The 14808-nt window shown below is 38.0% G+C and overlaps 1 protein-coding gene across 3 annotated transcripts in view; it reads left to right on the forward strand.

Annotated features, from left to right (window-relative positions):
• MIOS (meiosis regulator for oocyte development) overlaps positions 1-14808 on the forward strand; it is a 44788-nt gene that overhangs the window by 11398 nt on the left and 18582 nt on the right. For all 3 annotated transcript variants that reach the window (XM_029929395.1, XM_029929412.1, XM_029929403.1), the window contains one exon: positions 12965-13219. In XM_029929395.1, coding sequence (XP_029785255.1) covers positions 12965-13219 — 255 coding nt within the window. The remainder of the gene's footprint in view (positions 1-12964; positions 13220-14808) is intronic.

Consider the following 14808-nt stretch of genomic DNA (forward strand, 5'->3'; position numbering starts at 1 on the left):
ATGCTGAGTGAAGTAAGCCAGGCAGAGAAGGACAGAAACCATATGTTTGCACTCATAGGTCTAGCAGGAAAACAGGAGAGACCTAATGGAGAACCAGGGGGAACGGAGGAGGGAGAGAGAGTTGGGGAGAGAGAGGGATGCAAAACTTGAGAGACTATTGAATGCTGAGAATGAACTGAGGGTTGAGGGGGAAGGGGGACGGGGGAAAAGAGGTGGTGGTGATGGTGGAGGGCACTGAAGTGGAAGAGCACTGGGTGTTGTATGGAAAACAATCTGACAATAAAATATTATGGAGAGAAAAAAAAATAAACAAAAATGCAGATGTGAGTAAGACCATGCAAAGAGGTTGAAGATGCAGAAAGAACAAAATTCCTAGGAATATGAGGGAATAGAATCCAGAGCATAGGTGAAAGATTAACTGTAGATAGGAGGATGTACATGTTCTCCATACTGCCAGAGGGAAAGGGGAAAGGTATGTAGGATGTATAAGGTTGAAGGACCAGAGGCTGATGAGTTTTTCACTCAATGACTCTCTTTTCTCAGTGTGGTAGGTTTCTTGTTGAGAAGGAACAGGAGCAGGAAGGTAGTAGAGAGAAGAAATGGAGAAAAGGAGCCAGAGTTGTCTTGAGAAACATGGGAGGATTGTGGGGCAATGTTCTTTAGTCAGAAGTTAAAATAAAAGACAGGGTGAGAGAGTTAAGGGTACTGGCAAGAGAATGATTCATTTGTTGGTATTGGGGAAGGAAGTGACAGGAGTAAAAATATGAGGGCCCAAGAGATTGTGAGGTTGAAAAATTTAGAAGAGATATTTCTGGAAGACTATGAGGTTGTGGTCAGAAAGTGGCTCTTTTGAAGGAGGATCAGTTTGGAGTGTGTCCATTACAGGACTAAGTAAAGTCTAGGAGGTGTGAACCACAGGAGACAAGGAAGCAAAGAGATAGATTGCTTTATTGGACAGACTGAGTGTTGAAGTCTCAGGATGCGAATCCATGCTCTAAGGGAAGGTCTTGTACGGTCTTGTGGAGCAGTGTTCATATTGTTGTTAACAAGTAAAATCCCTTCCTTTTAAGATGGCGGAAAATTGTGTAATAAATATTGGTCAGCCTTCTACCCAATATGATGAAAATATTTTTCATACTTAAAGGGTAAAATCTGATCTACAGAACTTGTCTATTAAGAATTATTTTAACAGAATAGCTAAGACTTAATGTTTTCAACATAATGTTCTTACAAACGCTGGATACTTTTACTACCTTATAATATAGATATGCAAATGCAACAAATTACTATCTACAAATGGCATAGTGTCTGATTGGTTGGTGTTGTATTTGAAACCAGTTTTTTTTAAATGTTTTTTTCTTCCAAGATTTTATTTAAATTCAACTTAGTTAACATATAGTGTAGTATTGGTTTCAGGAGTACAATTTAGTGATTTATCAGTTACACGTAGCACCAACAAGTGACGTCCTTAATGCCCATCACCCATTTAGCCCATCCCCCAACTCACCTCCCCTCTACCAACCCCCAGTTGTTTTCTGTAGTTTAGAGTCTTTTATGGTTTGCCTCCCTCTTGTTTTTTGTTGTTTGCACTTTTTTTTTTTCAGAGTGGGAGAGAGCACGTGTGTGAGCAGGGTAAGGGCAAAGGGAGAGGGAGAATCTCAAGCAGGCTCCACACCCAGCATGGACCACAATGTGAGGTTGGATCTCATGACCCTGAGATCATGACCTAAGACAAAATTAAGAATCAGATGCTCAACCGACTGAGCTGCCCAGGTGCCCTCTCCTTCTCTTTATTCATCTTATTTTATTTTTCCTTCTCTTCCCCTATGTTGGTCTGTTTTGTTTCTTAAATTCTACATATGAGTGGAATCATATGGGGTGTGTGTGTGTGTGTGTGTGTGTGTGTGTGTGTGTACCACATGATCTTTATCCATTCATCAATTGATGGACTTTTGGGCTCTTTCCATAATTTGGCTTGTTGTTGATGGTGCTGCTGTAAACATTGCAGTGCTTGTGCCTCTTCAAATCAGTATTTTTGTATCCTTTGGATAAATACCCAGTAGTGCAATTGCTGAGTTTTAGGGTAGCTCTATCTTTAACTTTCTGAGAAACCTTCACACTGTTTTTTTAGAATGGCTGCACCAGTTTGCATTCCCACCAGCATGTAAGAGGGCTCCCCTTTCTCTGTAGCCTTGCCAACATCTGTTGTTTCCTGAATATTTTGTTTTAGCCATTCTGACAGGTGTGAGGTGGTATCTCATTGTGGTTTTGATTTGTATTTCCCTGATGGTGAGTGATGTTGAGCATCTTTTCATGTGTCTGCTAGCCATTTGTATGTCGTCTTTGGAGAAATGTCTATTCATGTCTTCCGCCCATTTCTTAACTGTATGATTTATTTTTTGGATGTTGAGTTTGATAAGTTCTTTATAGATTTTGGGTACTTGCCCTTAATCAGATATGTCATTTCCAAATATCTTCTCCCATTCCATAGGCTGCCTTTTGGTTTTGTTGAATATTTCCTTCACTGTGCAGAAGGTTTTTTCCTTGATGAAATTCACATAGTTCATGTTTGCTTTTGTGAACCTTGCCTCCAGAGGTGTGTCTAGTAAGAAGTACTATGGCTTAGGTCAAAGAGGTTGCTGCCTGTGTTCTCTTCTAGGATTTTGATGGTTTCTTGTCTCACATTTAGGTCTTTTATCCATTTTGAGTTTATTTTTGCATATGGGGCAGGTTCAGGTTCATTCTTCTGTGTGTTGCTGTCTAGTTTCCTCAACACCATTTGTTGAAGAGACTGTCTTTTTTCTCCATTGGATATTCTTTATGCTTTGTCAAAGATAAGTTGACCATATAGTTGTGGGTCTATTTCTGGGTCCTCTGTTCTGTCCAATTGATCTCTGTGTCTATTTTTGTGCCAGTACCATACTGTCTTGATGATTACAGCTTTGTAATACAGCTTGAAGTCTGGAATTGTGATGCCTGTCACTTGGCTTTTCTTTTTCTACATTACTTTGGTTATTTGGGGTCTTTTCTGGTTCCATACAAATTTTAGAATTGTTTATTATAGCTCTGTGAAGAATGCTGGCATTATTTTGATAGGGATTGCATTGAATGTGTAGATTGCTTTGGGTAGTATAGACATATATTTGCAATATGTTTTCTTTTTAACATAATTTATTGTCAAATTGGTTAACATACAGTATGTAAAGTGTGCTCTTGGTTTCTGGGGTAGATTCCATGGTTCATACAACACCCAGTGCTCATCCCAACAAATGTCCTCCTCAATGCCCATCACCCATTTCCTCCTCTCCCCCACCCCCATAGCAACCCTCTGATGGTTCTCTGTATTTAAGTCTCCTATGGTTTGCCTCCCTCCCTCTCTGTTTGTAACTATTTTTCCCCCTTTGCTTCCTCCATGGTCTTTTGTTAAGTATCTCAAGATCCACATATAAGTGAAAACCTAGATATCTATCTTTCTCTGACTTATTTCACTTAACACAACACCTTCTAGTTCCATCCACATTGCTGCAAATGGCATGATTTTATTCTTTCTCATTGCCAAGTAGTATTCCATTGTATATGTAAACCACATCTTCTTGATCCATTCATCAGTTGATGGACATTTAGGCTCTTTCTATAATTTGGCTATTATTGAAAGCGCTGCTATCACATTGGGGTACATGTGCCCCATGCATGAGCACTCCTGTATCCTTTGGGTAAATTCCTAGCAGCGCTATTGCTGGATCGTAGGGTAGTTCTATTTTTAATTTTTTGAGGAGCCTCCACGCTGTTTTCCAGAGCAGCTCCTCCAGTTTGCATTCCCACCAACAGTGTAAGAGGGTTCCCTTTTCTCCACATCCTCGCCAGCATCTGTTGTTTCCTGAGTTGTTAATTTTAGCCACTCTGACCCATGTTAAGTGGTTTCTCAGTGTGGTTTTGATTTGTATTTCCCTGATGATTAGTGACGTTAAGCAACTTTTCATGTGTCTGTTGGCCATCTGTATGTCTTCTTTGGAAACATGTCTATTTATGTCTTCTGCCTATTCACTGGATTATTTGTTTTTCAGATGTTGAGTTTGGTAAGTACTTTATAGGTTTTGGATACTAATCCTTTATCTGATATGTCATTTGCAAATATCTGTTCTTCTAATCCATGAACATGTTTTGCCATTTCTTTGTGTCTTCTTCAGTTTTTTTTAAAAAGTTGTTCTGTAGTTTTCAGAATACACATTTTTTTACCTCTTTGATTATGTTTATTCCCAGGTATCTTGTGGCCTTTAGTGCAATTTTAAATGGAATTGATTGCTTGATTTCTCTTTCTGCTGCTTTATTGTGCATAGAAATGTAACTGATTTCTGTATGTTGATTTTATATCCTGCAGCTTTGCTGAATTCATGTATCAGTTCTAGCAATTTTTTGGTGGAGTCTTGTGGGTTTTTCACATAGAGTATCAGATTGTCTGTGAAGAGTGAAAGTTTGACTTCCTCCTTGCCAACAGGGATGCCTTTTATGTCCTTTTGTTGCCTGACTGCTGAAGCTAGGACTAACTGTAGCAGTGGTAAGAGTTGACATCCCTATTGTATCCCTGACCTTAGGGGGAAAGGTCTCAGTTTTTTTCCCATTGAGGATGATATTAGTTATGGGTCTTTTGAATATGGCCTTTATGATATTGGGGTATATTCCTTCTATTCTTACTTTCCTGAGGGTTTATAATGAAACAGGGTGTGCTTTTTCCCATCTTTTGAGGGAATCATATGGTTCTTATCCTTTCTTTTATTAATGCAGTATGTGATGTTGATTGATTGATTTGTAGATATTGAACTGCCCTGCAGCACAGGAATAAATCCCACTTGATCATAGTGAATAATTCTTTTAATGTACTGTTGGATTTTACTTGCTAGTATCTTCTTGAAAAATTTTGCATCCATATTCATCATGGGTTTTGGTCTGAAATTCTTTTTAGTGGGGTCTTTGGTTTTGGAGTCAAGGTAATGCTGGCCTCCTAGAATGAGTTTGGAAGTTTTCCTTCCATTTCTATTATTTTGAATAGTTAGAAAAGAAACAGGTATTAATTCCTCTTTATTATTTAAAAAAATTTTTAATGTTTATTTATTTTTGAGAGAGATGGGTTAGGGAGGAGCAGAGAGAGAGGGAGACACAGAATCCGAAGCAGGCCCCCAACTTCCAAGCTGTCAGCACAGAGCCTGACGCAGGGCTCAAACTCATGAACCATGAGATCATGATCTGAACTGGAGTCAGATGCTTAACTGACTGAACCACCCAGATGCCCCCATTCTTCTTTAAATGTTTGGTAGAATTCCCCTGGAAAGCCATCTGGCCCTGGATCCTGGATTCAGTTTCTTTACTGGTTATGAGGTTGTTTAAATTTTCTATTTCTTCCTGTTTCAGTTTTGGTAGTTTATATGTTTCTAGGAATTTATCCATTTCTTCCATTTGCCCAGTTTGTTGACAGATAATTTTTCATAATATTCCCTTATAATTGTCTCTATTTCTGCAGTGTTGTTTGTGATCTCTCTTCTTTCATTTGTGATTTTATTTATTCTTTTTTTATTTAATAAAATTTTTTTAATGTTTTTATTTATTTTTGAGACAGAAACAGACAGAGTGTGAGCAGGGAAGGGGCAGAGAGAGAGGGAGACACAGAACCTGAAGCAGGCTTCAGGCTCCGAGCTGTCAGCATAGAGCCTGATGTGAGGCTCAAACTTATGAACCACAAGATCATGACCTGGGCCAAAGTCAGATGCTCAACCAACTGAGCCACCCAGGTGCCCCTCTCTTTTTGATAATCTGGCTAGAGGGTTATCAGTTTTGTTAATTCTTCCGAAGAACCAGCTCCTAATTTCATTGATCTGTTCTTTTTTTTTTTTTGGTTTCTATATCATTTATTTTTTGCTCTAATCTTTATTATTTCCCTTCTACTCCTGGTTTTGGGCCTTATTTGCTGTTCTTTTTCCAGCTTCTTTCGGTGTAAAGTTAAGTTTGTATTTAAGATCTCCTTTTTGAGGAAGGCCTGTATTATATTCCTTCTTCTGTCACCTTTGCTGCATCCCAAAGGTTTTGGACTATTGTATTTTCATTTTCATTGGCCTCCATGTATTTTTATTTCTTCTTTAATTTCTTGGTTAACTCCTTCATTCTTTAGTAGGATATTTTTTAACCTTCATATCTTTGTGGTCTTTTCAAATTTTTTCTTTGGTTGACTTTAAGTTTAATAGTGTTGTGGTCTGAAAATATGCATGGCATGATCTCAGTCTTTTTGTACTGGTTGAGGCCTGATTTGTGACCCAGTATGTGATCTATTCTGGAGAATGTTCCATGTGCATTCAAGAAGAATGTGCATTTTGCTGCTTTAGGTTGAAATGCTCTGAACATATCTGTTAAGTCCATATGGGCTATTGTGTCAGGAGTGTAAAAGTCACTTACCATTGTTGCATTATTGTCAATGAGTTTCTTTAAGTTTGTTATTAAATGATTTGTATATTTGGCTCTTTCCAGTTTGGGGACATAAATTACAATTTTGTTTATAAAATTCAAACTGTTTAAATCCAGTTTATAATTATGAAATTTTCTTGTTGTATAGGCCCCATTATTATGACATAGTGCCTTTTTTCATCTCTTATTATATAGTCTTTGGTTTAAAATATAGTTTGTCTGGTATATGTATGGCTACTCCAGCTTACTTTTCATATCCATTATCATGATAGATGGTTTTTAACCCCCTCACTTTCAATCTAGAGGGGTCTTTGGGTCTAAAATGAATCTCTTGTAAGCAGCATATAAATGGGTCTTTTTTAAAATATCCATTTTGATACCCTATGTCTTTTGATTGGAGCATTTAATCCATTTACATTGAGAAGTAATTATTGATAGATCTGAATTTAGTGCCATTTGTATTACCTGTAAAGTTACTGTTCCTGTAGATTGTCTTTTCTTGTCTTTGTTGCTTTTGGTTTCTCTTTCCTGCTCAAAGGATCCCCTTTAACAGTTCTTGCAGAGCTGGTTTAGTGTTCACAATTCCTTTAGTTTTTGTTTGTTTTAGAAACTCTTTATTTCTCCTTCTTTTCTGACTGACACCCTTGCTATATATTCTCAGCTGATGGGCGCCTGGGTGGCTCAGTCAGTTAAGCATCTGACTCTTGATTTTGGTTCAGGTCATGATCTCATGGTTGTGAGATTGAGCCTCATGTTGGGCTCTGTGCTGACAGCATGGGACCTGCTTGAGATTCTCTCTTTCCTTGTTATCTCTCTTTCTCTGTCCCTCCCCTGTTTGCACTCTCTCTCTCTCTCTCTCTCTTTCTCTCAAAATAAATAAACATTTTTAGAAAATGTAAAGTTAAAAAAGTATTCTGGGCTGCATATTTTTCCTGACTAGCATGTTTAATATATCATGCCACTCTGTTCTGGCCTGCCAAGTTTCTGTGGACATATCTGCTGGTACCCTTATGTGTCTATCCTTGTAGGTTAAGGACCTTTTGTCCCCGGTTGCTTTCAGAATTCTCTCTTTATCTTTGTATTTTGCAAGTTTCACTATGATATGTCTTGGTGTTGACCTGCTTTTTGTTGATTTTGAGGGCACTACAGCATGCCTCTTGGACTTGAATGCCTGTTTTTCTTCCCCAGATTAGGGAATTTCTCAGCTATAAGTTGTTCAAATAAACCTTCTGTCCTTTTTCCTGCTCTTCTGCTGCGACTCCTATGGTACAATATTATTGTGCTTTATTGAATTGTTGTATTCCCTAGGTCTGTATTCGTGATCTAATAGTTTTCTTTCCTCCTTTTTGGCTTCATTATTTTCCATAGTTTTATCTTCTGTATCACCTGTTTGATCCTATTTCTTCCATCCTCATGATTACATCCAGTCAGTTTTGCGTCTCAGTTTTTTATTTTAGCCTGAGTAGTTTTTAGGTCTTTGATCTCTGTAGCAAGGGTTTCTCTGGTGTCTTCTATGCTTTTTTCAAGTCCAGCTAGTATTCTTATAACTCTTGTTCTAAATTCTTGTTGAGATAAATTACTTATATCTGTTTTAAGCAAATCCCTGGCCATGGTTTTTTCTTGATTTTTGCTTGGGAGACTATTCCTCCATTTGTCATTTTGTCTAGGTTTCTGTCTTTTGCATGCTATGAAAGCTTGTTATGTTTCCTGCTCCTGAGAGTAATGGGTATATTAAGAAGGGTTCGTGCACTGTCCAGGGCCTGGCACTGCAGGAAGTGTTTCTGGTGAGTGCTGGGTGCACTCTGCTGCAGTGATACAGCTGCTCTTTCCCTGCCTCAGTCCTTTGCAGAGTTCCTCCTTGCTTGTAGTGAGGAGTGCTTGACCTTTCACTGAGTGTGCTTTGATCTGTTAAAATAGCCTACTAAACAAACAAAAAAAAAGACCTCATCCAAAAAAAAGAGAAGAGAAACAAAAAAGCCAAACAAAAAAACTATAAGCCTCATTTCAAAGGGGAAAAAAAAAAAGCAAAAGAAGAAAAAAAAAAAAAAGAAGAAACAAAAAACCAAAAACGAATAAAACCTAAGCCCGATTTAAAAAAAAAATCTGGTCCTATTTCCACCAGAACTGAGCTGATGCTTTGGAGCACTCTATGATCAGTGGACTTGTACACTTGGAGGTGGGGGCGGGGGGCCTGTGTTGGTCCTTGGGGAAGAGGCCCATTGCACTGGCTCACAGTCAGACCTGCCTTTGCAAAGATGTCCCTGTAGCTTTGGATGTAGGGGGGTGGGGTTTGGTGTAAAACGCTTCTGGCTTGACTGGGGGAGCTGTGTTGTTTGCTGAAGTCAGACACTATGGATGGGTGGGGAAAGGCGGCACCACCCTGCTGCCTCCATTCCTGGGTGGGAGAGCTGGCGCCCACCTCTGTTCAGGTAGTCCTCACAGACAAGCAGGCGGTTTCTCCTCTGTGTTTCAGGCTTCTACCAGATCCCTGCCTTCAGCCCTTCTGTTCCCCAGGCCATAGACCTGCTGGGCACCACAACTCTCCAGTGTTTTCTGTTTGTGTGTTTGCTTGCTTGTTTGTTTTAATAGTTCCCATTTATTTATATATATTTTTAAAGTTTGTTTATTTTGAAAGAGAGAGTGCGATAAGTGGGGAGGAGCCGAGAGAGAGAGTGGAAGAGAGAGAATCCCAAGCTAGTTCTACACTGGCAGCCTGGAGCCCAAAGCAGGGCTCAATCCCATGAACTGCAATATCATGACATGAGCCAAAATAAAAAATCAGACACTTAACCGACTGAGCCACCCAGGTGCCCCTTCAGTGTTTTATCTAGAGTGCAGGACAGGGATTCAAAACTCCGAATCTTAAAGGACCCACCACAGTCTCTGAAGAAGAGGCTTGCAGTGCTGTGCCTGATGTCCGTCTGTCCCAGTAAAGCTGCAGGGCCATACAGGTGCCTGGCGTTTCTGATGATGCACAGTGAAAAGCTGTGACCACTTAATCTACCGCCTGTGCACACCTCTGTTCCCTATTGAACAGTCCCTCAAAGGCGCCAGCCTGGGCTTTTGTCCAGAGCCAAAGTTGGATGCTTAACTGACTGAGCCACCCAGGTGCCTCTAAAATAGTTTCTTTTTTTTTTTTTAAGAAAAAGTTTATTTTAACTTATTTTGAGAGAGAACGCAAGCAAGGGAGGGACAGAAAGAGAGGTAGACAAAATAGGTTCTACACTGTCCTTGCAGAGCCCAATGTGGGGCTCTAGTTCATGAACCATTTTTAGATCATGACCTGAGATGAAGTCAAGAATTGGATGCATAACTGACTGAGCCACTCAGGTGCCCTAAAATAGTCATTTTTACCATTTAATATCCTCAGCATTCAGTCCAAAATTTATAAGGGAGTTATGAAAATAAATGCGAAATGCTACATATACAGCTTATTGTATTTGAAATTTAATAGCTACTTTTAATCTAAAGTTAAATGTTATTCAGAAAGGTAATGTTGTATTTAACTTTTTAAATTTTTTGAAATTTTTATTTATTTTGAGAAAAGAACATGGGAAGAGCAGAGATGGAGGGAGGGAGGGAAGGGGAGAGAGAGAGAGAGAGAGACAGGGAGGGAGAGAGAGAGAGAGAGAGAGAGGGAGGGAGGGAGGGAGGGAGGGAGAGAGAGAGAATGAATGATTCCCAAGCAGGCTCCACACAATCAGCGTAGAGCCCAAAGTGGAGCTCCAATTCATGAACATTGAGAGATCGTGACCCAACCAAGAGTTGGTTGCCTCACTGACTGAGCCCACCCAGGCACCGTGTTGTATTTAATTTTTAACATATGTTTTAACCTTATCATTATTCAGAATTTTCTTATAGTTCTTAAATTTCACTTTCATAAGCTAAAAGTGATTTTGTCTTGACTAACTTTCCTCATGGTTGCAAGTAGAGCAGCATGCTTCTACTTTTCAATGGGCAGGTGGTTCCCTTAAGGGAAGAAAACTTTTCAGAAGTTTCCTCCGGACCCCTTGTCTTAAACGGCAACAGTTTTCAGCAGTAAGGTTAAAAATAAGTAATTTCAAATGTAATTATTTAACTGTTTTTTTAATTTCCAGAGTTTTACAAACCTACCTTGAAACTTTTTCATAGAGCAATGATATATAGCTTAAAGTATGTCCTAACATGAATAATATTATGGGCTTTTGCCACAGCCTAACTTCATATAATGAAAGAAGTTATTTAAAAGTGTGAATTAGGTTTGCAGAGTTTAGACTTTTGCTGTTATACTATTTTTACTCTAACCATGTATTTACACTAAATAGATTTTAACAAATAATCCTTTGCATTATTTATATACATATGTATTTGATTTGCAAATGACAGTTGATTCAGTTTTTAATATTTTCCCAATTGTGTTCATTGTGTTCATTCCTGTAATTTCTTGCTCCCAACAGTATAGCTAAAGTCAACTTTGGTCAGCATACTAGTTTTTCTATTATGAAATATAATTTCCATGGTCTAGAGTCTGGGCATGGCTTCACTGAGTCCTCTGCTCTTGCTTTCACGAGGCTAAAATAAAGATGTTAGCCAGGCTTTGATCCTTTCTGGAGGTTGGGATATTCTTCCAAGCTCATGTGCTTATTGACAGAATTGTTTCTTTGAGGTTGTAGGACAGAAGTATCCTTGCTGGCTGTCGCCAGGGGCTGCCCTCAGCTCCGGGAGGCCGCCCACGCTTCCTTGCCACGTAGCCTGCTCACAACAGAGCAGGTTTTACCTCTAGTTTAGCTAGAGAACCTCCCTCATCTTCTCTTGACTCTAAAAGGTGTTAATGTGGTTAGGTCAGGCCCACACACTCGATAATTTCCCTTTCATTAACTCAGAGTCAACTAAGTAACAACCTTTAATTACATCTGCAGAATGTTTTCACTTGTACTATCTTGTGTTACTTAGAAGCAAGTCACAGATTTCACCTGTACTCAAGCGGAGGGGGATTGTACAAGGGTGCAGTTACACTAGGGGGCAAGAGTCATGGCTCCCAATTTACAATTCTGCCTACCACAAAGTGAATTATTTCTTAAAACCTATTGATCTAGTTATTTACAAAGTTATATTACTGTTTTATATGTAAGTGTATAAATGTAGAATTACTATAAATTATAATAAAAGATGTTTGTAATGTTAAACATTCTTGCTGCCTAATTCATAATTGAGTTTATTCTGAAAATACTTTTTGTTAAAATAACATAATTCTATTATGACAATTTTGATGGCATAACTTTCTAGAACCTTTAAGAATTTGAGTTGCAATTAAGTCAAGTTTTATCTTTGTTTTACCTTTATTTAGTACCATTAGGATTATCTGCCTTGCTTATAATCTAATGCTGGAAGAATTAGATTCCTTATGAAAAGAGAATGAGAATATAAAGTCTTCTGATTTAGTGAAGGGGGAGAAACCTTCAAATCATTCCCATTGTATTTTAGCTTTAGTATTTACTGTAAACTTTCAGAGTACTTTGATATTTATGACCTCATTTTTCATATATATGTATATATACATACAAAGATAGAAAGTCAGAGAGGGAGAGTCAGTCTGTTGGATTCTAAGCCCTGGAGATAATCTTTCAAGTAGAAGCAAGACACCTGCCCCTTTTGGAACATATATTCTAGTAGAAGAGATAAGACTGAAAACTAATAAAATATGGGAGCTTACATTAGTTTTAAAGGAAATCGAGGAAACAATGTTTTGTTGGTAATAGCAGATGGCACTTTTAGATGAGGTGATCAGGGAAGCTTCTCCGAAGCGGCAGCTCAGCCCAGAGAGCATTAATTGTTCTTCCAATAGCTCTTTTGGTGTCTCACGGAACTGTTGTACTTAACAACATGTAATGTATGTTTTGTGGCATATTTTACATTTATGCTGTCATGAGTTTGTGGTTAAGAAGTCAAATATCCAGGGGCACCTGGTGGCTCAGTCGTTAAGTGTTCAGCGCTTGATTTCAGCTCAGGTCATGATCTCACAGGCCATGAGTTCAAGCCCTGGGTCAGGCTCTGCACTGACAGCACTGGAGCTTGCTTGGGATTCTCTCTCTCCATCTCTTTCTGCCCCTTTCTGCATTTGTGCTCTCTTTCTGTCTCTCAAAATAAGTTTAAAAAATAAACTTAAAAAAAGAAGTCAAATATCCAGAATGTGATACTGAAATATTTCTGCATAAAATGGACTTTCTTTCTTTTTTCTTTCTTTCTTTCTTTCCTTTTTTAATGTTTATTTAGTTTTATGAGAGAGAGAGGCAGAGTGTGAAAAAGGGAGAGGCAGAGAGAGAAAGGGACACAGAATCTGAATCAGGCTCCAGGCTCTGAGCTGTCAGCACAGAGCCTGATGCGGGGCCCAAACTCGTAAGCCATGAGATTATGACCTGAAATGAAGTTGGATGCCTAACTCCATAAGCGACCCAGGCATCTCCAGACTTACTTTATAAATATATTTCAAAATATAGTAATAAAGCAACTAATATAAAAATACTTCTCTTTTTAGGAATGGTGGAAAGCAGCAGACATAATTGGAGCGGTTTGGATAAACAAACTGATATTCAGAATTTAAATGAAGAGAGGATTTTAGCTTTACAGCTTTGTGGGTGGATAAAGAAAGGAACCGATGTAGATATAGGACCGTTTTTGAACTCCCTTGTGCAAGAAGGGGAATGGGAGAGAGCCGCTGCTGTGGCATTGTTCAACTTGGATATTCGACGAGCAATCCAAATCCTGAATGAAGGGGCATCTTCAGAAAAAGGTATTAGATTATATTTAAGATAATTGCAGTTCGTAGAATCCTTTAAAATAAAGATGCAGAGAACTTTTAAATATATAATCAATATTTTAGATAAAATTTTTTGAAAGAGAAATGAGCACAGAACTGTATCTATGAAATTTCTTTTCTTAATACCTTGGTTTATGTCTGTAAAAAAGAAAATGTGTCTTAAGTGCCATTTTGATAACATTACAGTGAATGCTCAAATGTGTCCTTTTTAATGTTTTTTTTCTCTTAAAGAGAAATACAGTTTTAAAGATGTATTGGACATTGGACTGTTTCATTTGCAGACATTCTTATGGCAAACATTTGAGTGTATTTTATACTTCATCTTTTGAGTGGTTATTGGCTGACTTTTAGGAAACTAAATGGCACTTTTAGACTGATAGCTTCCTATAATCATCATACTTTGATCTGCAAAAATGCTTCTACTAGAGTCTGGTGATTTAAACATAGTTTTCATGTAATATTTTTTTAAAAAGAAGAAACTGCAAGATGGTGAAAGTTTTTACTCTGACATCTTGCTAGAGAATCCTCAAGCAGGTAAGTTTCAGTTTTTTCTTATCAGGAGTATTTCACTTGAAAATAACTAAGGTAGATATAGCTGTTGATTTTTAATAAACCTAGCAAATTTTTTCTGAATATTCAGAATTTGTAATTCTTATTTGCTGGTCCATTTTGAAAACATCACAGTTCTATTGTGCCATAGAGAAAAACATGCAGATGGCTGTAATGTATTTACTTGCAGTAAAAAAAAAGTTTGGAAAGCAAATATTTTGCCCAGATTGGCCTCTTTTTCTTCACATTTGCTCCAATGTAAGTATTCCCCATTTGGGACTGCAATAGAAGGTAATGTGGAGATGGAAAAAAGAATTGATATTTAAAGCCATTGTAATTACAATTTTGCTATAACCTGAGAGCACGATATGTCCCTGTCATGTGCATCTGGAAAATTTGGTGTTAGATTTAAACACCCATACTGTCAATTGGGGAAAGTATCTTTCCAGTGGTTATAATAACTTAGTTAAGGACTAAAGAAAATACTTTCTGAGTCAGATACTCTTTTCCACTTGGAAATAAATTGTTTTAAGCAGGTTTCAGGAAGATATTCCTTTGTTGTGGTGGTGGTTGTCTTAATCTTAAAAGACTTTAATTTAATAGAGTAGGCAGAGGAAGCAAGCACAAAGTAACTTGGGGAGAGTGTTTATAGAAATGAAGAGCAAGACTGTTTAGGAACATAAAGTGGGAACTACTGTCTTATTTGGAAAAGAAAGAAATGATTAGTCTCAAGGAACAGAGTAAGAAAACTGCTATAATAAATGTAGAAAATACTTTAAAGTTAAAGGCGAATTTAGTTTTCTTTTTTGAAGCTGAACTAACTTAACGTTAAGGAGGCTCCGCAGTCATAGGGCTGACTGCCAGGTTAGCAGCTTATCCATGGCTGGATGAACTGCTAAGAACTACAGTTTAGAAGACTATTGATAACAAATGCTTTGTTGCACATGTGTCTAAATATGATGTTACTTTGTTAATTCTGATAGTTAATTTTGTCCTAGAAAAATTAAACGTAT

The sequence above is a fragment of the Suricata suricatta genome, chromosome 2 (assembly GCF_006229205.1).
Source record: "Suricata suricatta isolate VVHF042 chromosome 2, meerkat_22Aug2017_6uvM2_HiC, whole genome shotgun sequence".
Classification (NCBI taxonomy): Eukaryota; Metazoa; Chordata; class Mammalia; order Carnivora; family Herpestidae; genus Suricata; species Suricata suricatta.